The sequence below is a fragment of the Bombina bombina genome, chromosome 5, assembly GCF_027579735.1.
Source record: "Bombina bombina isolate aBomBom1 chromosome 5, aBomBom1.pri, whole genome shotgun sequence".
NCBI lineage: Eukaryota > Metazoa > Chordata > Amphibia > Anura > Bombinatoridae > Bombina > Bombina bombina.
In genome coordinates, this window is record NC_069503.1 from 472,387,057 (window position 1) to 472,410,228 (window position 23,172).

At 42.0% G+C, this 23,172-nt stretch overlaps 1 protein-coding gene across 1 annotated transcript in view; it reads left to right on the forward strand.

Annotated features, from left to right (window-relative positions):
- Positions 1–22,551, forward strand: part of LOC128659387 (carboxymethylenebutenolidase homolog) — a 67,819-nt gene extending 45,268 nt beyond the window's left edge. The window contains exons 4-6 of the mRNA XM_053713040.1: positions 7,519–7,661; positions 19,546–19,637; positions 22,192–22,551. Of these exons, the coding sequence (XP_053569015.1) occupies positions 7,519–7,661; positions 19,546–19,637; positions 22,192–22,374 (418 nt within the window). The 3' untranslated portion in view covers positions 22,375–22,551. The remainder of the gene's footprint in view (positions 1–7,518; positions 7,662–19,545; positions 19,638–22,191) is intronic.
- Positions 22,552–23,172: the final 621 nt, after the last annotated feature.

Consider the following 23,172-nt stretch of genomic DNA (forward strand, 5'->3'; position numbering starts at 1 on the left):
ATCATTGGCTGATGTTGCTGCAGCTTCAACTTTTTGGTTGGAAACTCTAGCGCAACAAGTAACAAATCGTGATTCTCATGATATTATTATTCTTCTCCAGCATGCTAATAATTTTATCTGTGATGCCATTTTTGATATTATTAGAGTTGATGTTAGGTTTATGTCTCTGGCTATCTTAGCCAGAAGAGCTTTATGGCTTAAGACTTGGAATGCTGATATGGCTTCTAAATCAACTCTACTTTCCATTTCTTTCCAGGGAAACAAATTATTTGGTTCTCAGTTGGATTCTATTATTTCAACTGTTACTGGTGGGAAAGGAACTTTTTTACCACAGGATAAAAAATCTAAAGGTAAAAACAGGGCTAACAATCGTTTTCGTTCCTTTCATTTCAACAAAGAACAAAAGCCTGATCCTTCGTCCTCAGGAGCAGTTTCAGTTTGGAAACCATCTCCAGTCTGGAATAAATCCAAGCCTGCTAGAAAGGCAAAGCCTGCTTCTAAGTTCACATGAAGGTACGGCCCTCATTCCAGTTCAGCTGGTAGGGGGCAGGTTACGTTTTTTCAAAGAAATTTGGATCAATTCTGTTCACAATCTTTGGATTCAGAACATTGTTTCAGAAGGGTACAGAATTGGTTTCAAGATGAGACCTCCTGCAAAGAGATTTTTTCTTTCCCGTGTCCCAGTAAATCCAGTGAAAGCTCAAGCATTTCTGAATTGTGTTTCAGATCTAGAGTTGGCTGGAGTAATTATGCCAGTTCCAGTTCCGGAACAGGGGATGGGGTTTTATTCAAATCTCTTCATTGTACCAAAGAAGGAGAATTCCTTCAGACCAGTTCTGGATCTAAAATTATTGAATCGTTATGTAAGGATACCAACGTTCAAGATGGTAACTGTAAGGACTATATTGCCTTTTGTTCAGCAAGGGAATTATATGTCCACAATAGATTTACAGGATGCATATCTGCATATTCCGATTCATCCAGATCATTATCAGTTCCTGAGATTCTCTTTTCTAGACAAGCATTACCAATTTGTGGCTCTACCGTTTGGCCTTGCTACAGCTCCAAGAATTTTCACAAAGATTCTCGGTGCCCTTCTGTCTGTAATCAGAGAACAGGGTATTGTGGTATTTCCTTATTTGGACGATATCTTGGTACTTGCTCAGTCTTTACATTTAGCAGAGTCTCATACGAATCGACTTGTGTTGTTTCTTCAAGATCATGGTTGGAGGATCAATTTACCAAAAAGTTCTTTGATTCCTCAAACAAGGGTAACCTTTCTGGGTTTCCAGATAGATTCAGTGTCCATGACTCTGTCTTTAACAGACAAGAGACGTCTAAAATTGATTACAGCTTGTCGAAACCTTCAGTCTCAATCATTCCCTTCGGTAGCCTTATGCATGGAAATTCTAGGTCTTATGACTGCTGCATCGGACGCGATCCCCTTTGCTCGTTTTCACATGCGACCTCTTCAGCTCTGTATGCTGAACCAATGGTGCAGGGATTTCACGAAGATATATCAATTAATATCTTTAAAACCGATTGTTCGACACTCTCTAACGTGGTGGACAGATCACCATCGTTTAATTCAGGGGGCTTCTTTTGTTCTTCCGACCTGGACTGTAATTTCAACAGATGCAAGTCTCACAGGTTGGGGAGCTGTGTGGGGATCTCTGACGGCACAAGGAGTTTGGGAATCTCAGGAGGTGAGATTACCGATCAATATTTTGGAACTCCGTGCAATTTTCAGAGCTCTTCAGTTTTGGCCTCTTCTGAAGAGAGAATCGTTCATTTGTTTTCAGACAGACAATGTCACAACTGTGGCATACATCAATCATCAAGGAGGGACTCACAGTCCTCTGGCTATGAAAGAAGTATCTCGAATTTTGGTTTGGGCGGAATCCAGCTCCTGTCTAATCTCTGCGGTTCATATCCCAGGTGTAGACAATTGGGAAGCGGATTATCTCAGTCGCCAAACGTTGCATCCGGGCGAATGGTCTCTTCACCCAGAGGTATTTCTTCAGATTGTTCAAATGTGGGGGCTCCCAGAGATAGATCTGATGGCCTCTCATCTAAACAAGAAACTTCCCAGGTATCTGTCCAGATCCCGGGATCCTCAGGCGGAGGCAGTGGATGCATTATCACTTCCTTGGAAGTATCATCCTGCCTATATCTTTCCGCCTCTAGTTCTTCTTCCAAGAGTAATCTCCAAGATTCTGAGGGAATGCTCGTTTGTTCTGCTAATAGCTCCGGCATGGCCTCACAGGTTTTGGTATGCGGATCTTGTCCGGATGGCATCTTGCCAACCATGGACTCTTCCGTTAAGACCAGACCTTCTGTCGCAAGGTCCTTTTTTCCATCCGGATCTGAAATCCTTAAATTTAAAGGTATGGAGATTGAACGCTTGATTCTTGGTCAAAGAGGTTTCTCTGACTCCGTGATTAATACTATGTTACAGGCTCGTAAATCTGTATCTCGAGAGATATATTATAGAGTCTGGAAGACTTATATTTCTTGGTGTCTTTCTCATCATTTTTCTTGGCATTCTTTTAGAATACCGAGAATTTTACAGTTTCTTCAGGATGGTTTAGATAAGGGTTTGTCCGCAAGTTCTTTGAAAGGACAAATCTCCGCTCTTTCTGTTCTTTTTCACAGAAAGATTGCTATTCTTCCTGATATTCATTGTTTTGTACAAGCTTTGGTTCGTATAAAACCTGTCATTAAGTCAATTTCTCCTCCTTGGAGTTTGAATTTGGTTCTGGGAGCTCTTCAAGCTCCTCCGTTTGAACCTATGCATTCATTGGACATTAAATTACTTTCTTGGAAAGTTTTGTTCCTTTTGGCCATCTCTTCTGCTAGAAGAGTTTCTGAATTATCTGCTCTTTCTTGTGAGTCTCCTTTTCTGATTTTTCATCAGGATAAGGCGGTGTTGCGAACTTCTTTTGAATTTTTACCTAAAGTTGTGAATTCCAACAACATTAGTAGAGAAATTGTGGTTCCTTCATTATGTCCTAATCCTAAGAATTCTAAGGAGAAATCGTTGCATTCTTTGGATGTTGTTAGAGCTTTGAAATATTATGTTGAAGGTACGAAATCTTTCCGTAAGACTTCTAGTCTATTTGTTATCTTTTCCGGTTCTAGGAAAGGCCAGAAAGCTTCTGCCATTTCTTTGGCATCTTGGTTGAAATCTTTAATTCATCTTGCCTATGTTGAGTCGGGTAAAATTCCGCCTCAGAAAATTACAGCTCATTCTACTAGGTCAGTATCTACTTCCTGGGCGTTTAGGAATGAAGCTTCGGTTGACCAGATCTGCAAAGCAGCAACTTGGTCCTCTTTGCATACTTTTACTAAATTCTACCATTTTGATGTATTTTCTTCTTCTGAAGCAGTTTTTGGTAGAAAAGTTCTTCAGGCAGCGGTTTCAGTTTGAATCTTCTGCTTATGTTTTTCGTTAAACTTTATTTTGGGTGTGGATTATTTTCAGCAGGAATTGGCTGTCTTTATTTTATCCCTCCCTCTCTAGTGACTCTTGTGTGGAAAGATCCACATCTTGGGTAGTCATTATCCCATACGTCACTAGCTCATGGACTCTTGTTAATTACATGAAAGAAAACATAATTTATGTAAGAACTTACCTGATAAATTCATTTCTTTCATATTAACAAGAGTCCATGAGGCCCACCCTTTTTTGTGGTGGTTATGATTTTTTTGTATAAAGCACAATTATTCCAATTCCTTATTTTATATGCTTCGCACTTTTTTTCTTATCACCCCACTTCTTGGCTATTCGTTAAACTGATTTGTGGGTGTGGTGAGGGGTGTATTTATAGGCATTTTAAGGTTTGGGAAACTTTGCCCCTCCTGGTAGGAATGTATATCCCATACGTCACTAGCTCATGGACTCTTGTTAATATGAAAGAAATGAATTTATCAGGTAAGTTCTTACATAAATTATGTTTTTTTCAGCAAACAGGCTTCTCAATTCCGTTGTTACGCAAACTGGATCAGCATCTTTGGTTCACCTCCGAACCGGCATAATCAGCGAGGACACCACAGCGGTCTGTCGAGCAAAGACGTCCACCTCCACTTCTTCCATCACTGCCGACGCGTGTTTCACCCCCTACGTGACCTCAAAGATCATAGGGGTTTTCTCATAGGGGTTCCCTCCGCTTTGCCCTGAGGAAACCCCTATGATCTTTGCAGCCATGTGGGGGGTGAAACGCGCGTCGGCAGTGACGTACGAAGTGGAGGTGGACGTCTTTGCTCGACAAACCGCTGTGGCGTCCTCGCTGATTATGCCGGTTTGGAGGTGAACCAAAGATGCTGATCCAGTTTGCGTAACAACGGAATTGAGAAGCCTGTTTGCTGAAAAAATACGGTTGTATAATAAGCTGACTTTATAACTTTGATACTCCAGTCCGTTACCATGTCCGAATTTCTGAGGGTGTTTGATGTACTAAATCGAAATACGGCACTGATCACCTGGATGTATCTAAGACTTTCTGCTGGTGTTATTGATACACTACTTTACGATAACAACAACTTGTGTGCAACCACTTCATTTCTGATATTGTATGATGTATATTATATGACAATGTATGATGCTACCTGCTTAATATAAGCTGTAAAAGACAAAACAACTTGTTTTGGGGCTGTTAAGCATAGATCCAGATACTTTTATATTCATGACACCTGACACCTTTTACTATACTGGTGGTGTCCGCTGAATACTGGAGTTGCTTTTTTCACCCCCATAGTCCTTTTTTGTCTTGTCACAATATCAGTATTAAGAAAACTGTATGTTCAAATCTAAGCTGTTAGCACCCAGTTAGACTGTATTGGTTGTTAAACATAGATCCAGAACAAACTTTCATGACACCAGAGACCTCTTATTATATTGGTGGTGCCCGCTGATACTGGAGTTGTTTTTCATCCCCCATAGTCTATACTGTTTTTTGTCATAAGATTAAGGTATGACTGCATAAATATATCTGCTAAATAACGTATTGTGCACAATACTAAGAGCTACTTTATAGCTCCATTACGTACGATTTAGATGTTCAACGAATTCTATATATCTGTATGTTGCTTGTTTTAGGTTTCTAACACGCTTAACTGTACTGGCATAGATCCTCAAGGATCACTATGGTGGCTAATTTTACGTCTAGTACGTAACCACCCTCTAGTGGAGGTGTTGTCAGTCCATACCCTTTACAGTTTCTAACTCTTTCAGCAAACCTAATGCTAAATATATAATACATTTTGACAGCATAGACTGTTTCAAGCATTACGTCTATCAGTACTTCTTTATTTGGTTCTTGTGTCTTCTGTAATAAAATTAGTCATTGGATGTATGCCCTGGAAGCTTGTGGATGATGAGAATAGACTTCACATACCGCTGAATGTGGAGCTTTGCACTTGCTTAGCATTTATATTTAAAAAGGTTGTGCTGAAATTCCTGTCTTTCCTAATAACAACCTAATTATGGTTGTTATTCTATCTTATTTTTTTTTTATAATGTAAATATATAATTAGTTTAAGGGTCTGCACTCCGTTTTTTTCCTTCATATAAGCTTTTACATTCACCTGAGCATTGATTTTTAGCTCGAGGTAAAGTTCTATATTTAAAGTTTTGACTGGTCTCCCTTTCCCTACCTATATTGTGAAAATAAATATATGTATAGATATATATTTTAACAAAAAAAATCATGTATATATAGAAATATTAATTTAAGAATAAATAGAACATATTCTGCTATGTGAAGAACATTGGAATGTGAAATATTCATATTTCATAGGTTAGCGCACTTGATTAAACGCAATTGATTTTCACGCGAGTATGGGTGCTATTTTTTCACTTTTCACCATCTATTGAAGTCTTTGGGGGCATATGTTGACGAGTTCGCAATATTCAAAGTTCAGCTTTTTGCGAGCTTCTGGTTAGCGTTCGTGCTCAAACTTTTTACTTTCAACTTGTAATGCATGTGCTGTTCAACGCGCGCAAAAAGCTTACGTTTAGCTAAGTTAACACACAAGCAGGAGCGCTAATTTGCACTCCACTTGTAATCTAACCCTTAGTGTGCACATTAAGATCATATTACAAATGGTGTGTTAAGTGTTGTGCTCGAGCACAATTCAAAATACAGCTGTAAAATGTTGTGCTTTTTAAGACCTGAAGTAAACCATTATGTTTTAATAGTACAGAATATAACTACATGGAGAACTATACTACTTACACACAATATACAATATGCGCAGCATTAGCTCAGTGCACCATTAGCTTAAAACTCAAGCTATATCTGAATTAAAGGGACAGTCAACTCAAAAATGTTTTATTGATTAAAAAGGTAGATAATGCTTTTATTACCCATTCCCTTAGTTTTGCACAGAAAACATGGTTATATTAATATACTTTTTACCTCTGTGATTACCTTGTACCTAAGCCTTTTCTGACAGCCCCCTGATCACATGACTTTTTATTTATTATCTATTGACTTGCATTTAAAGGGACATGAAACCCAATTTCTTTCTTTTATGATTTAGAAAGAGTATATTATTCTAAACAACTTTTTAACTTACCTCTATTATGTAATTTGCTTTATTTTCTTGATATCCTTTGCTGAAAAGCATATCTAGATAGGTTCAGTGGCTGCTGATTGGTGGCTGCACATAGATACCCTGTGTGATTGGCTCACCCATGTGCATTGCTATTTCTTCAACAAAGAATATCTAAAGAATTAAGCAAATTAGATAATAGAAGTAAACTGGAATGTTGTTTGAAATTGTATTCCCTATCTGAATCAAGGACATTTTGGGGTTTATTGTCCCTTTAAGCCAATTAGTGCTGTGTTTTTAGAACCCACAGGCGTGAGCACAATGTTATCTATATGGCTTACATGAACTAGCACTCCCCTGTTGTGAAAAGCTAAGAAAAAAGCATGTGATCATAGGGCTGTCTTTAGTGACTTAGAAACAAATAGAAATTGAGTGGTTTAAATGTTATAAAGTATATTAATATACCAGTGTTGTTTATGAAAATCTGGGGAATGAGTAGTAAAGGCATTATCTATCTTTTTAAACAATAACAATGTTTATGTCGACTGTCCCTTTAACTGTGTGCCCCTATTGAAGACTATAATGTGAGGGATTTTGCACACCTGCACTATCAGATATGTAGATATTATCATGCCCTAGACTATCGCTCAAGTGATTAAACAATAACTTTGACCTTGTAATAGGAGAACATAAATAGGGCTATTGATGGCGCTTGAGCTATTTTAACACACAATAATGCTACTATTTTTGTGCTTCATTTGTAATCTAGCCCCTAGTAAGCTATGATCATTAATGCAAAAATAATATACTCTAACAATTTAGAGGATACAGATTTGTGTTTTTGAATGTCCATTGAGACATTAGTTTTAAGTCAATTTAAGATGCTAAAAGAAAGAAGAAAAAAAAAACAGAAATATAAAATATAAAATTAATATCTGTGGCCTAAATCATTGCTTGTTACAGGGAATTTGATGCTGTGTTGAAGTATTTAAAAGAACAATGTAAAGCAACGAAGATCGGGGTAATAGGCTTTTGCTGGGGAGGTATTGTGACCCATTATCTGATGCTAAAGTACCCTGAACTTAAAGCTGGAGTTGCATTCTATGGTAAGTTGTTATATTTTCCATTAAAGGGATACAAAAGTTCAATAATACAATGCTGTAACATGCTAAATCATTTTATTAGTGCATTGTTGCTTGAACAGTTTTTAACCCCACAAAATGAGTGAAACACTCAGTAAAGATTAGCTCTGGAGTGCCAATCCACTTCTGCTCCACAGATGAACATGATTGGTGATTGTTGGATATGCAAATATGTCAGTGTGCCACTCCTTTTTGGCTCAATTGATATGTTTAGCCCAGGATCAGTAGTGCATTGCTGGTCTGTAACTGACTTAAACTATGTGTAACTTTTAAGAATAATGTTTAGTGATCACAATTAATAAAAAATAGCTAAAAAAAATATACCAATATCAATAAAATCCTTTTTTTTAACTATATTTGGAGAGTTACAGTTTCATTACAACACAATGGGGCCAATTTACCAAGCGGTCAACCGACCCCAATGCTTCTAATTACGTGCGATCCTTCAGGCTCGCCGGAATCAGGAATTAAGAAGCAGAGGTCTTAAGACCGCTGCTCCTTAACTCATCCGCCTGCTCTAAGGCTGTGGAAATCAATCCGCCCAATAGTGTACGATCGTGTTGATTGACACCACCTGCTAGCGGCCGATTGACCGCAAATGTGTAGGAGGCGGCATTGCACAAGCAGTTCACCAGAACTGCTTGTGCAATGTTAAATGCCAACAGCGTATGCTGTGGGCATTCAGCGATGTCTGGCGGACATGATCTGCTACAGCGGATCATGTCCGCCAGACATTGATAAATCGGCCCCTGTATCTCAATTAATCTTTGCAATCCTTTTCCTTTCTCAGAAACACACATCTTTACATACACACAGATTTTTCGAGATATTTCAACTAATTTTTGGCTAGATTACGAGTTTGCACTCCCGCATCGCAAACATTAGTTAAATATTATTAACCCCTAATCTGCCGGCCCTAACATCGCTGCCACCTACCTACATTTATTAACCTCTAATCTGCCGTCCTCAACGTCGCCGCCACTATAATAAAGTTATTAACCCCTAAACCTAAATCTAACCCTAACCCTAACACCCCCTAACTTAAATATAATTTAAATAAATCTAAATAAAATTACTACAATTAACTAAATTATTCCTATTTAAAACTAAATACTTACCTATAAAATAAACCCTAAGATAGCTACTATATAACTAATAGTTGCATTGTATCTAGCTTAGGATTTATTTTTATTTTACAGGCAACTTTGTACTTATTTTAACTAGGTACAATAGTTATTAAATAGTTATTAACTATTTCATAACTACCTAGTTAAAATAAAGACAAATTGACCTGTGAAATAAAACATAACCTAAGTTACAATTACACCTAACACTACACTATAATTAAATTAATTTCCTAAATTAAATACAATTAATTACAATTAAATAAAATTATCTAAAGTACAACCCCCCCCCCACTAAATTACAGAAAATAATAAAATGATTACAAGATTTTTAAACTAATTACACCTAATCTAATCCCCCTAATAAAATTAAAAAAATTAAAAAAATAATAAAAAGCCCTTCCCTATACTAAATTACAAATAGCCCTTAAAAGGGCCTTTTGCGGGGCATTGCCCCAAAGTAATCAGCTCTTTTACCTGTAAAAAAAGTACAAATCCCCCCCCAACATTAAAACCCACCACCCCCACAACCAACCCTACTCTAAAACCCACCCAATCCCCCCTTTAAAAAACTAACACTAACCCCCTGAAGATCACCCTACCGTGAGAAGTTCTTCACCCAACTGGGCCGAAGTCCTCAAACTAGTCGGGAGAAGTCTTCATCCAACCGGGCAGAAGTGGTCCTCCAGACGGGCAGAAGTCTTCATCCAGATGGCATCTTCTATCTTCATCCAACCGGGCAGAAGTGGTCCTCCAGACGGGCAGAAGTCTTCATCCAGACGGCATCTTCTATCTTCATCCATCCGGCGTGGAAGGGTCCATCTTCAAGACATCCAACGCGGAGCATCCTTCTCGGCCGACTACTACCTGACGAATTAAGGTTCCTTTAAGTGACGTCATCCAAGATTTCTATCAGCAAATCGGAATTAAGGTAGGAAAAATCCTATTGGCTGATGCAATCAGTCAATAGGATTGAAGTTCAATCCTATTTGCTGATCCAGTCAGCCAATAGGATTGAGCTCGCATTCTATTGGCTGTTCCAATCACGTTTTACCAGCTCACCGCTAACGTAAGCAGAGCTGGTATTAGAGTGAGATATGGAGCAAAATTTTGCTCTCCGCTCACTTTTTTGCGGCTAACGCTGGGTTTGTAAAAACCCGTAATACCAGCGCTGTCTGTAGGTGAGCGGTGAGCAGAAACTGCTCGTTAGCACCGCACCCCTGTTACCGCAAAACTCGTAATCTAGGCGATTGATTTTTGTTTACAGCTTATGAACATAAGTTAGAGCTAGCATCGAATTAATATTTATTTTTCATTTGGTTTAAATGAAATATTGTTATTGCTCCCTAAGTATTTTTAAAGCTGCTGTCATTTATTTGTGTCAGTGTGAGTGTCACCACTATAAAGGCCACACTTGGTATGCTATTTATGCTTAAATAAGCTTGGGTACTAAATACATTACTATGGAGCCTAAAGGGTACTCAAAGGAACAAATATTTGCAAGTAACCTGCCTATTTTCCTGACTGAAATTAAGGGAGGAAGATGTATAAAGGCCTGTAAAACTCTGTGACACACTTTTGAGGTCTGTTATGCAAATAAAACTAATGTTCGTTAAATCACTCATGAAATTTGCAAAATTTGAAATCTGCAACAAATGCACACTAATCAATCGTATCTAACACTTCTGTCACATTAAAAACAATACACTGTTTTGAATTAGTTATATAACCCTCAGTGTGTTACTTTGTCTCTTGTGAGTTTATCCTGGAAGGTTTTGTTCATAGACCTATAATAAGTTTGAACTACCCCAGGGCTATTTCCATACAGCCGGTCACCCAAAGCCTGGTTTTATTTTATTGTGAGCAGCCTACTCTAACCTGCTAAAATTCAACTCCTTCCCAGCATGCTGCCACCTAAGGGGTGGAGCACTACAATACGTATTTAGCAAATATTAAAGGCAAAGTACAGGTAGAACAGCCAGACAGTCTGTGATATATATTTCAAAATATTTGCACACACGGACAGTTGGACACCTATGATACAGGCTGCCAGTAACACACATCACAAAATTTATCAGAGACTGTTCGGGACAGGAAGGTTGATGGCTGAGTCAGGTAGATATTGGGGTGTGCCTAACTGTTTTTTTGCAAGCTGGCCTGGAATCTGAGAGCTGCAGAAGGGACAACAGGCAGACCTCCCAAACTGTGATGTGACAATCCTGCAAAATGTGGACAGCTGAGAGCTCTGCATCAATGTTTTCATACCCCACAGAACATCAGTTTTTTTTGTTTTTTTTTAAACTAAGCACTATTTTGCAACACTAGAAATAAAGGCTGTTTTCCTGCAGGGTTGTACACACTGCTAGAATTAAGCATAAAAATACTATTATTTTTTAATATCAAGCAGGGACGTAACTACAAAGGACTCTGAGGTCCTAATTGAGACTGAACCCATATGTATATATGTGTGTGTGTGTGTATTTGTATGCGTTAACTTCATGCATATATGTTTGTATGTGTTTATGTATATATTTGTGTACATGTGAATACATATCTATAGGATGTGTTTATATGTTTACATATTAATCTGTACACATACATACAGATATACACATGTATGCACACACACAATTTTTAAATGGAAAGCATAAGCACTACGATTACATTACTACCCACTGCAGCTGTGGCATGCTATGGGGTTGGCACTACCCTACCACCCTCTACTCACTGCAGCTGTGACAAGCCCAGGGGTGGGCACTACCCTCCTACTCTCCCACCCCATGTATCAGTATTACTCACTGGAGCTGGGACAAGCCCATGGGTTGGCACTACCCTCCTACTCTCTAATTCAGTTTATCAGTATTACTCACTGCAGCTGTGACAAGCCCAGGGGTGGGCACTACCCTCCTACTCTCTAATTCAGTTTATCAGTATTACTCACTGCAGGGGTGGGCACTACCCTCCTACTCTCTAATTCAGTTTATCAGTATTACTCACTGCAGCTGTGACAAGCCCAGGGGTGGGCACTACCCTCCTACTCTCTAATTCAGTTTATCAGTATTACTCACTGCAGCTGTGACAAGACCAGGGGTTGGCACTACCCTCATACTCTCTAATCTAATGTATCAGTATTACTAACTGCAAATGTGACAAGTCCAGGGGTGGGCACTACCCTCCTACTCTCTAATCTAATGTATCAGTATTACTAACTGCAACTGTGACAAGTCCAGGGGTGGGCACTATCCTCCTACTCTCTAATCTAATGTATCAGTATTACTCACTGCAGCTGTGACAAGACCAGGGGTTGGCACTACCCTCCTACTACCTAATCTAATGTATCAGTATTACTCACTGCAGCTGTGACAAGACTAGGGGTGGGCACTACCCTCCTACTCTCTTGTTACAGAAGCATTAGTTATTTTGTTGTGAAGAAACTTATTTCCCAGCAGCAATGCCTGAACCAGCCAAGCCAGCGCCTAAGAAGGGCTCCAAGAAAACTGTAACAAGTATCATTTCATAAAGGGTTAACTCTGTTCAGTTTTGAGAAAACTATTTTCTGAGGCAGGTTTCCTAGCATATTGTGTACTGTAATTAAGTTTGTGATAAGCATTCACTGCTAGGTGATAAGAAGGACTCAATTGTTTTCTTGTGTGTACTTGTTATCTGCGGTGGCCTGTCCAAGGGCTTTGTCTAAATGTGTGATGGGGGATTTTATGCTTCCCCCCCTGGGAGTGCCCTGTGTGCATGTAACCTAAATAAAAAGCAGGCTGGGCATCCCAGTCCTCAGTTCTTGGTTGTCCCTCAATCGCAGCGTTGACTCGTTTTTGTGGGCAGAAGGGTATCCTAGCTGTACTACAGCTAAGGGGGATTATTCTACATTTGCGAGACTCATATAGAATACTATGGAAAGCAGTTTCTCCCCTCTTCAGCAATAGGAATCCAGGCTACTAAGCGGTCCATCTCTCAGCGAGACTAAGGGTAACCGTAACATTTGGCGGCAGCGGTGGGATTTTTCCTGGATTTCCTAGGAGAGGTACAGAACGGATGGAGAGCGCTTACGAAAAATTGAAGCGTACAACCCTAAAGGATTTACTTGAAAGCAGAGAGGGGTACGCCAGCAACCGGCCGAGGAGAGAGCTGATCGCAGAATTGACCGAACTGGATCAGAGCTTCACAATGGCGGAAACACCGACCACGATTAGTGACGAAAAAACCAGGATTGTTCGGGAGAGGCTCTCACTGTACGGGCCGAACCCCTCCATGGAATTGGTACAGCAGTTGATGGCGGAAGCGGACAAGGATATACGAGAGACTCGAGCCCACGAACTCAACCTAGCGAACGCACACCGCAATGCTGAAGCCCCGCAGGTAATCATCCCTGTCGAAAATGCTGGGAGGCCCAAGATACCCTATGCGGCATTTCGACCCTTCCTAGAGAGCGAGACAGGGATTGATGAATATTTGGCGGACTTCGAAAGGCAATGTGCCCTGCACCAGATTCCCAACAGGGAGTGGCCCACGATATTGTCTGGGAAACTATCCGGGCGAGCCCTGGAAGCCTTTCGTACTCTGGGTGCTGAGGAAGTGACACAGTATGAGCCAGTTAAGGAGACACTGTTGCGACGGTACGCAGTAACTCCGGACGCGTATCGCCGACAGTTTCGGGGCACGAAAAAGAAGCCTAACGATACCCATATGGAATGGGCGCACCGAATGCGGAGAGCGGCAAATCACTGGATGAGCGGAAGTAAAGCGGTGACTGGTGAGGAAATTTTACAATTGTTTCTCTTAGAACATTTTTATAATGGCATGGAACAGCAAGGGAAGGAATGGCTGCGAGACAGGCGACCTTCTACCTTAGAAGAAGCAGCCAAATTGGCCGATGAACATTATGACTCCCGTCTTCACGAACCCAGAGAGGTTTACCGTGCACCCCCTCGTGCTGAATTCCGAGCCCCGGTGCCCGCAGGGCCCGCCCGACACTCAGGACCACCCAATAACAGCTCTGAGCGTCCCAGACCGACTTGCCACCGATGCAAGCAACCAGGGCATTTGATGGCTAGCTGCCCCCTTAATACGCACCAGACACCCAGGAATTACAATTACCCCTCTGGGGCATATCGTCCGGCCCGGACCCTCTGTGTTAACCAAGAGGCCCCTATGGAGGAATATTTGGGGCCGCTTCACGAGGCGGACCCTGTATATGCTGCCTCAGATAACCGCCAGCACCATCGGCAGAAGGTATGGCTCGAGGGGCGATCTACCGAGGGATTGAGAGACACAGGGGCTACTATCACGCTGGTACAGAGTCATTTGGTGCCGGAGCACAAGCGATCTGGACAGACTGTGGCCGTTAGAGTGGCGGGGGGGGATGTGTACAAAATTCCAACAGCTAAAGTGCATCTTGATTGGGGAGCGGGAAAGGGGGCTGTGAACTTGGGCATAATGGATAATTTACCTGCCGAAGTACTACTGGGCAATGATTTGGGCCCCATGACTTCTGCCTATGCTCCAGTATGCAACAACGAGGCGGACCCAGTGACTACACGGGCCCAAGCCCGGACGGAGCGAGAACTCTCACCAGTGCGGGAGACACAGGTAAGACCTACCCCGACATTGCCTGACATGTTAGGCCCCATACCCTGGGACACCCCAGATGCTTTCGAGACAGAGTCTAAGACTGACCCGACCTTACAAAAGTACCGGGAACGAGCAGAGACCGGAGGGGGCGGGGCAGATAATGAAACATTCTTATGGGAAAAAGGGAAACTATACCGCTGGACAGAGAAAAGGGGACAGCGTAGGCGACAGCTGGTAGTGCCCCACAAATACCGTCAAGAAATCCTCAAGATAGGCCATGACATCCCCTTAGCAGGCCACCTAGCTGTAACCCGTACCCTACACCGCATTACTCACACGTTCTTTTGGCCAGGGGTACACGCCGACGTTAGAACTTACTGTAACACCTGCGATGTGTGTCAACGAGTAGGAAGGCGAGGCGATCACCCTAAAGCCCATCTAGTAAATATGCCCATTGTAGAGGAACCCTTCAGCCGGGTTGCTATTGACCTAGTGGGACCACTGGCTACCCCTAGTCCCTCCGGTAAGCGCTACATTCTTACCGTAGTGGACTACGCTACCAGGTACCCAGAGGCTGTCGCCCTATCCAACATACAAGCGGATACGGTAGCGAATGCACTAGTACAGGTGTTCTCCCGGGTAGGATTTCCAAAAGAAATCCTATCCGACCGAGGCACCCAATTTACGGCTGAATTGACCCAACAACTCTGGCAGGTTTGCAAAATTAAGTCCCTCCTGAGCTCCCCATACCACCCCCAGACGAACGGGCTGTGTGAGAGGTTCAATGGGACCCTCAAGCAAATGCTCAAGACGTTCACTCAGGAATACCGAGACTGGGAACGCTTCCTGCCGCACCTCCTTTTTGCTTATCGGGAGGTGCCCCAGGAAACGACAGGGTTCTCTCCCTTCGAGTTGCTCTACGGAAGAAAGGTACGGGGACCCCTAAACCTGATCCGGGAGCACTGGGAGGGAGAGATGGAGACTGACGGTGTCCCCATTGTGCCATACGTGCTGGAACTCAGGGACCGAATGGAGCAATTAGCCAAATCCGTGCGGGCTAATCTCCAGTCGACCCAGAGAAGACAGAAAGTATGATACGATCGGGGGGCCCGAAAGAGAATCTTTACCATAGGACAAAAGGTGTTAGTACTTAAGCCGGTGAAGACAGACAAATTGCAGGCGTCCTGGCAGGGCCCCTACCAGATCGTAGAGAAAAGGGGAGACACCACTTATGTGATAGCTAGCTGCCACGACAACAATCTTAGAAAGACATTCCATGTAAACATGCTCAAGGAATATTTTGAGCGACCAGAGAACGTGACGGCCGTATGTTGTTCCCCTCAGGAAGGCCCCGACAGTCTACCCATTCCAGACCTATTAGAAAAGAGTCTCCCCACAGGTATAGTGGCTCAGGTTCAGATAGGAGACCGACTTAGCCCCACTGAAAGGGAGCAGCTCAACCAACTCCTACAGTCCAAACACCTCACCTTCTCCCCGAAGCCAGGGTACACTACTTTAACCACCCACCAGGTAGATACTCCGGGACAAGCTCCCTTGCGCCAGGCTCCGTACCGAATCCCCGAAGCAGTTAGGATAGGAATGAAGAAGGAGATCGATGAGATGCTCCAACTCGGGGTAATTGAGCCCTCCGATAGTCCCTGGGCCTCCCCAGTTGTCTTGGTGCCCAAGAAAGATGGGACCACCCGGTTCTGCGTAGACTATCGGAGGCTCAATGAAAAGACCGTGACGGACGCTTACCCTATGCCCAGGGTAGACGAGCTACTCGATCGTATAGCCAGGGGAAATTACCTGACCACTATTGACCTCTGCAAAGGTTACTGGCAGATTCCCCTGGCCCCGGAGGCTATCCCCAAGTCGGCATTCGTCACCCCATTCGGCTTATATCAGTTTAGGGTAATGCCGTTTGGGATGAAGAATGCCCCAGCTACATTCCAGCGCTTGGTGGATAGGCTCCTGGATGGCTTCCAGAGTTTTGCTTGCGCCTACCTGGACGACATAGCGATCCACAGTGAGTCATGGGAGGACCACTTAGCTCACATAGGAATGGTTCTGGATCAGATCCGGGCTGCTGGCCTGACTCTGAAGCCAGAAAAATGCCACTTTGGGATGGCCGAGGTACAGTACCTGGGTCACCGGGTGGGGTGTGGAAAGCAGCGACCAGAGCCGGCCAAGATAGAAGCTGTCGCCAATTGGCCCACCCCCATCACTAAGACTCAGGTCCTAGCCTTCCTGGGCACGGCAGGGTACTATAGACGGTTCGTACCAGACTACAGCACACTTGCCAAACCCCTGACTGACTTGACCAAGAAGAACTTACCTCGACAGGTCCTGTGGTCTCCCCACTGTGAAACGGCTTTCCAGGCTCTCAAAAATGCTCTAATTAACGCTCCTGTCTTGGCGGCTCCAGCCCTTAACAAACGTTTTATCGTCCACACAGATGCTTCCATGTTCGGGCTGGGAGCCGTCCTCAGCCAAGTAGGCGAAGATGGAGGGGAGCATCCAGTTGCCTACATCAGCCGGAAGCTCCTGCCCCGCGAAGTCAGCTATGCAGCGGTCGAAAAGGAGTGTTTGGCTTTGGTGTGGGCATTAAAGAAATTGACTCCCTATTTATATGGGCAGGAGTTCACTCTGGTCACCGACCATAACCCGTTGGTGTGGCTGAACCGGGTCTCTGGAGATAATGGCAGGCTATTACGTTGGAGTTTATCGTTGCAACCCTTCAATTTCACCATTACTTACAGACCTGGGAAACAGAATGGCAACGCCGACGGGTTGTCCAGACAAACCGACCTCAGCCCCGCATAACCAGCGGTCTGGACAGCCTTAGTCTGCCCCGAAAAGGGGTCAGACCGTGTCTGCCAGAGTGTTCCACAGAAAGGGAGCACTGTTACAGAAGCATTAGTTATTTTGTTGTGAAGAAACTTATTTCCCAGCAGCAATGCCTGAACCAGCCAAGCCAGCGCCTAAGAAGGGCTCCAAGAAAACTGTAACAAGTATCATTTCATAAAGGGTTAACTCTGTTCAGTTTTGAGAAAACTATTTTCTGAGGCAGGTTTCCTAGCATATTGTGTACTGTAATTAAGTTTGTGATAAGCATTCACTGCTAGGTGATAAGAAGGACTCAATTGTTTTCTTGTGTGTACTTGTTATCTGCGGTGGCCTGTCCAAGGGCTTTGTCTAAATGTGTGATGGGGGATTTTATGCTTCCCCCCCTGGGAGTGCCCTGTGTGCATGTAACCTAAATAAAAAGCAGGCTGGGCATCCCAGTCCTCAGTTCTTGGTTGTCCCTCAATCGCAGCGTTGACTCGTTTTTGTGGGCAGAAGGGTATCCTAGCTGTACTACAGCTAAGGGGGATTATTCTACATTTGCGAGACTCATATAGAATACTATGGAAAGCAGTTTCTCCCCTCTTCAGCAATAGGAATCCAGGCTACTAAGCGGTCCATCTCTCAGCGAGACTAAGGGTAACCGTAACATCTCTAATCTAATGTATCAGTATTACTCACTGCAGCTGTGACAAGACCAGGGGTTGGCACTACCCTCCTACTCTCTAATCTAATGTATCAGTATTACTCACTGCAGCTGTGACAAGACCAGGGGTGGGCACTACCCTCCTACTCTCTAATCTAATGTATCAGTATTACTCACTGCAGCTGTGACAAACCCAGGGGTTGGCACTACCCTCCTACTCTCTAATCTAATGTATCAGTATTACTCACTGCAGCTGTGACAAGTCCAGGGGTGGGCACTACCCTCCTACTCTCTAATCTAATGTATCAGTATTACTCACTGCAGCTGTGACAAGTCCAGGGGTGGGCACTACCCTCCTACTCTCTAATCTAATGTATCAGTATTACTCACTGCAGCTGTGACAAGTCCAGGGGTGGGCACTACCCTCCTACTCTCTAATCTAATGTATCAGTATTACTAACTGCAGCTGTGACAAGCCCAGGGGTGGGCACTACCCTCCTACTCTCTAATCTAATGTATCAGTATTACTAACTGCAGCTGTGACAAGCCCAGGGGTGGGCACTACCCTCCTACTCTCTAATCTAATGTATCAGTATTACTAACTGCAGCTGTGACAAGCCCAGGGGTGGGCACTACCCTCCTACTCTCTAATCTAATGTATCAGTATTACTCACTGCAGCTGTGACAAGTCCAGGGGTGGGCACTACCCTCCTACTCTCTAATCTAATGTATCAGTATTACTCACTGCAGCTGTGACAAGACCAGGGACTGGCTCTACCTTTACACCTTGGGGCATATTTATCAAGCTCCGTATGGACAGAAGTTATGAAGCAGCGGTCTAACCTGTCTGCCTGCTCTGAGGTGGCGGACAGAAATCAACCCGATCAAATACGATCGGGTTGATTGACACCCCTTGGCCGCGAATCTGCAGGGGGCGGCATTGCACGAGCAGTTCACCAGAACAGCTGGTGCAATGATAAATGCCGAGAGCGTATGCTGTCGGCATTTATTGATGTGCAGCGGACATGATCCGCAATATCGGATCATGTCCCCTCGCACCATCATAAATAGGTCCCTTTGTGTTTAAGTATTTGCCAAACAATGTACTGTGCCACCCACTCCTCATTTCGGCACTGGATTTATTTGTGATATTTGTTTTGCACTTATAAATCTAATGCTGAAATGAGCCACATGATGCAGACCACTGTAATTTTCTGCATTTGTTGCACAAATGAATGAGGAATAACGAAATCAAGCACTTCCCTTATGGGTATAAGTATGGGTGTTGGGGGAGAAATACTCCCCTTTTAAATAGTGTTCCTTATATCTAAGCATAAGTACTCGTTGTGATGCCAAGATCCACCAGGTTTATAATGATGCACAGCACATGTGCACTACAATCATTTCTGATGCTGCTCATGTTGCCACTAACTTTATTATGCTAAGGGCATTGCTGGGCACCCCTGAAAAATATCTGCAGATGCCCATGGGTATAGGCAAGCAATAGGTCAATAATGCATTGCAGAAACCTAATATTGCAGCATTATGTTCCTTTAACAATTAACCATATTTATTATAAGACTGTATATGAGTAATACAGAAAACTAATGTACAAGTCAGTATCCAATAATGTACTTTTTCCCCCCACCAGGCTTAGTCCGTGAGGACTGTGATAAATATGAGCTGCTAAACCCAACTTTATTTATTTTTGGCGAGAATGATCCTCTCATACCCCTTGCACAGGTAAGTCATAGCTGATTTTCTCCTTTGCTAATTATTTCCTCTATATTTAGAAACTGAACATCTTAAAAAGAAAAACTTTTGATACATAACTTTAAATGTATTTAGTTTCGGTGAGGCTGGATTTACTCAGTTCTCCCACCAATGGTTGCATTGTTCTGTGTGTGTTCAGTTAAACAGATCCTGGATACTCAGCACCTGTGTACTTGTTGATACCAGAGGTTATAAAAGCTACAGCTATGCATCAGTATCTGTTTTTTGTGCCTGGGAAAGGTTGTGGATATTAGGGAGGGAATGCATGCCCACGACTGACAGCCTGAGCTAATTCTAGGTTAGATGTTTGTGAGATAATTTATAGTTTGCTATTGTGTAGGGTTGCAGCTGACAAAATGAAAAGAAAAGGATCTTCATGTGAGACTGTGGCTTCTAGATTGTCCCAGAATTAAAATAATAATAGGATGTATAATGTGATGTTCTGTAATCTGTAGTCAGAGCACTGACCTTTTATTTAGCACAAGTCTCCCATCTAAATGAAACACTGTGCTGATTAGTCCCCTGCACAGGCAGGGTGCTTTACAGCAAATAAACATACTTTATTTCTCTTTATTTAGCATATTTATTTGGGTCAATTTATTAATGTGCGAGCGGACATGATAAGATGTAGCGTATCATGTCCGCCGCACATCGATAGATGCCGACAGCATACCCTGTCGGCATTTATCATTGCACCAGCAGTTCTTGTGAGCTGCTGGTTCAATACCGCCCCCTGCAGATTCGTGGCCCATCGGCCACTAGCAGGGGGTGTCAATCAACCCGATTGTATAAGATCGGGCGGATTGATGTCCGCAGCCTCAAAGATGGCGGACGAGTTAATTCTTTATTTCCTGTTTCCGGCAAGACTGAAGGCACACGTGGAAACAGGAGTATTTGACCCCAATTGGGCCATGATAAATCGGCCCCTTAGTGTTTGCCTTACTCCAGCTGTAGGTCTTCTGCTGTAGGTGACTGCAGTCTGTGAGCATTTTAGAGACCTTGCCAATGCTTCTCTCATTTACATTTGTTTTAGAGCTTCACATTCCCCAGTTAGCCACAGTCAATTAGCTGTCCTGAGACAGATTCTCCAGGATTCTTATTTTCACAGAAATAACTGAACAATGTTTATTAAACGTAATCATGAAGCATGGTGCTGCAAATTTTTTCTGACTCAGTTATGGAAGCAACATTTGTAAAGGCAGAATATTTGGAGAGGTAGCTCTATGGTAGTCGTCTCAAAGTATTATGTGGCCCTCAAGATAGTTTATTAGGTAAAATATTAATATGGCCAGATCAATTTTCTTAGGGTTCTACAAGTTGATGTTCTATATCAACACTGACAAGATAAATATAAAGACAAGCATGCATTGTCTAGTCTAGACTCCCATTACCCACTGCTTAGATAAATGTCACTATGTATTCAATTCCAGAATAATCACTTCCCTTAGCTCTCACAAGATAAATATGCACTGTGTATGTCTATTGGGCACTACAGCTCCTACCATGCACTACTACTTGGGTAAATGTTTCTAGCATATCCAGTTTCAGAGCACTCACTCTGTTCAAGTGGCCCCCATTGGAGAAGAACACTTGGCCACAATGGCCAGTGGCCCCTGGATCCAATGAGCTTGATACCCCTTCTCTGTCATGTTGCTTTTACACTCCTATGGTTTCAAATCACTTTTTTTTACTTCATTACAAATTCATGATCCCTGGTAAATGTTTTGGGGGTTCTTGACCCTTCTGGGCATTACTGGCCTCTGGTTGTAAGGAATATGAGACAAAGATATGAGCTAGTTTTTTGTTTTGTTTATAGGTTTGGGGGGGGGGTGTAAATTGCACAGTGCCTACAGCAAAACCTGTATACACCACTATAAGCAATCACTTTGTAAGAAACTGCTTTACAGGTTGGGTCATTATCCTGCTGCTTTGAAGTAAAATATAGTAACTCATAATGTATTTCCAAGCCCTCTGTGATATTCATTATTTATGTCGTATCATGAAGGGTTACCTGGGTGCTATGCTCGTGAACGCGCTTGGGTGCATGCGCATACTTATGAAGCAAGCCATCATATACAGATTATGCAAATATTCATGTAATATCACGCAGCGATTGGTGGTTTTAAAATTAACCAGGGCTATGTCACACCCGACATTTATGGAAGATGTATTAGGTTCTCAGAACATAAAAATTTCAAGTTTATATTCCAAATTATACATTTTTATTGCATAATATTTATATAGATGTTTGACAGATAATCTACTTTTAATATTGGTTGTTTAAACATTGTCATTGAAAACAAAGTTTACTGGTCCTTTCATATTGTCACTAGTTTGGCATATTGTTAGCTTTTATGTCCCTTTATTGTACTGTTAATGCTTTTAATGACCTCATTCATAACAAGAACTGCTCGCAATACAGCATTTCACTGCTTTTTATGCACCTTTTATTTCATTTTCAAACATAACATTAAAAACATATAACAATTGTGTCAAATTTATTTACATATCACACTTTTTTTAGGTTCATTCATTGGAACAAAAGTTTAAGGAACATTGCAAAAATGATTTTAAAGTCAAAGTGTTTCCAAAGCAAACACATGGATTTGCTCATCGAAAAAAAGAAGAAATCAATCCAGATGATAAACCTTATATTCAGGAAGCAAGAAAAGATATGTTGTTGTGGTTAAAGAAATATATCAACTAGTTCCATGTTGCATAAGTGTCACACACAATGTTACTCTGCATTTTTCTGCATGAAAATTATTATCCTGAGTATTTTTAAACAGCTTTATTTCTTAATCACTCATCATAAAGAAATAATTCCTTGATTAATGTGATAAACAAAATTTGTGATTTATAAAAAATTCCATTATTATCTCAATTTCGTTTCATTTTATTTAAATGTCTATAACTCAATTACCATTACACCCATTTGAAACTCTCTGAAAGGATTATGAACCTATATTTAGGGGAGTTACATATTTGCTCATTTCCTTATTCTTTGTCTGTTATCCTTTTATTTTAAATTCAAATAAATCACTCTTATGACTTAATGTATGATTAAATAATGGTACATTCCAAACAGAGAATGTGGTTATATCAGGACAATAATCAGATCTAATATACATGCCAGGCACTCTGGGCTGATACAAATCAATAACAATAAAATTGGACTTCAGTAATGCAATGCGTTATTTAATTTGCAAGCACTTTTGTGACACAAAATATATATCATCAAAAACAAGTATCACACAATTAAAATCACATTTTTTGTATAATATTATTATATCCTTACAAAGAGCTTTTGATGATTTTACCTTGTTGAAAGGAAACTGAGCGCTAGACAGTTGTCTGTATGGACATGCTGGGCATCTTTTTGTAAAACCAATATTTTAAAAATAAAAAAATAAATACATTGAAACAGGGCCGCCATCAGGGGGTGACAGGGGTGACTCCTGTCAGGGGCCCAATGGGCTAGGGGGGCCCCATGAGTCAAGAACTA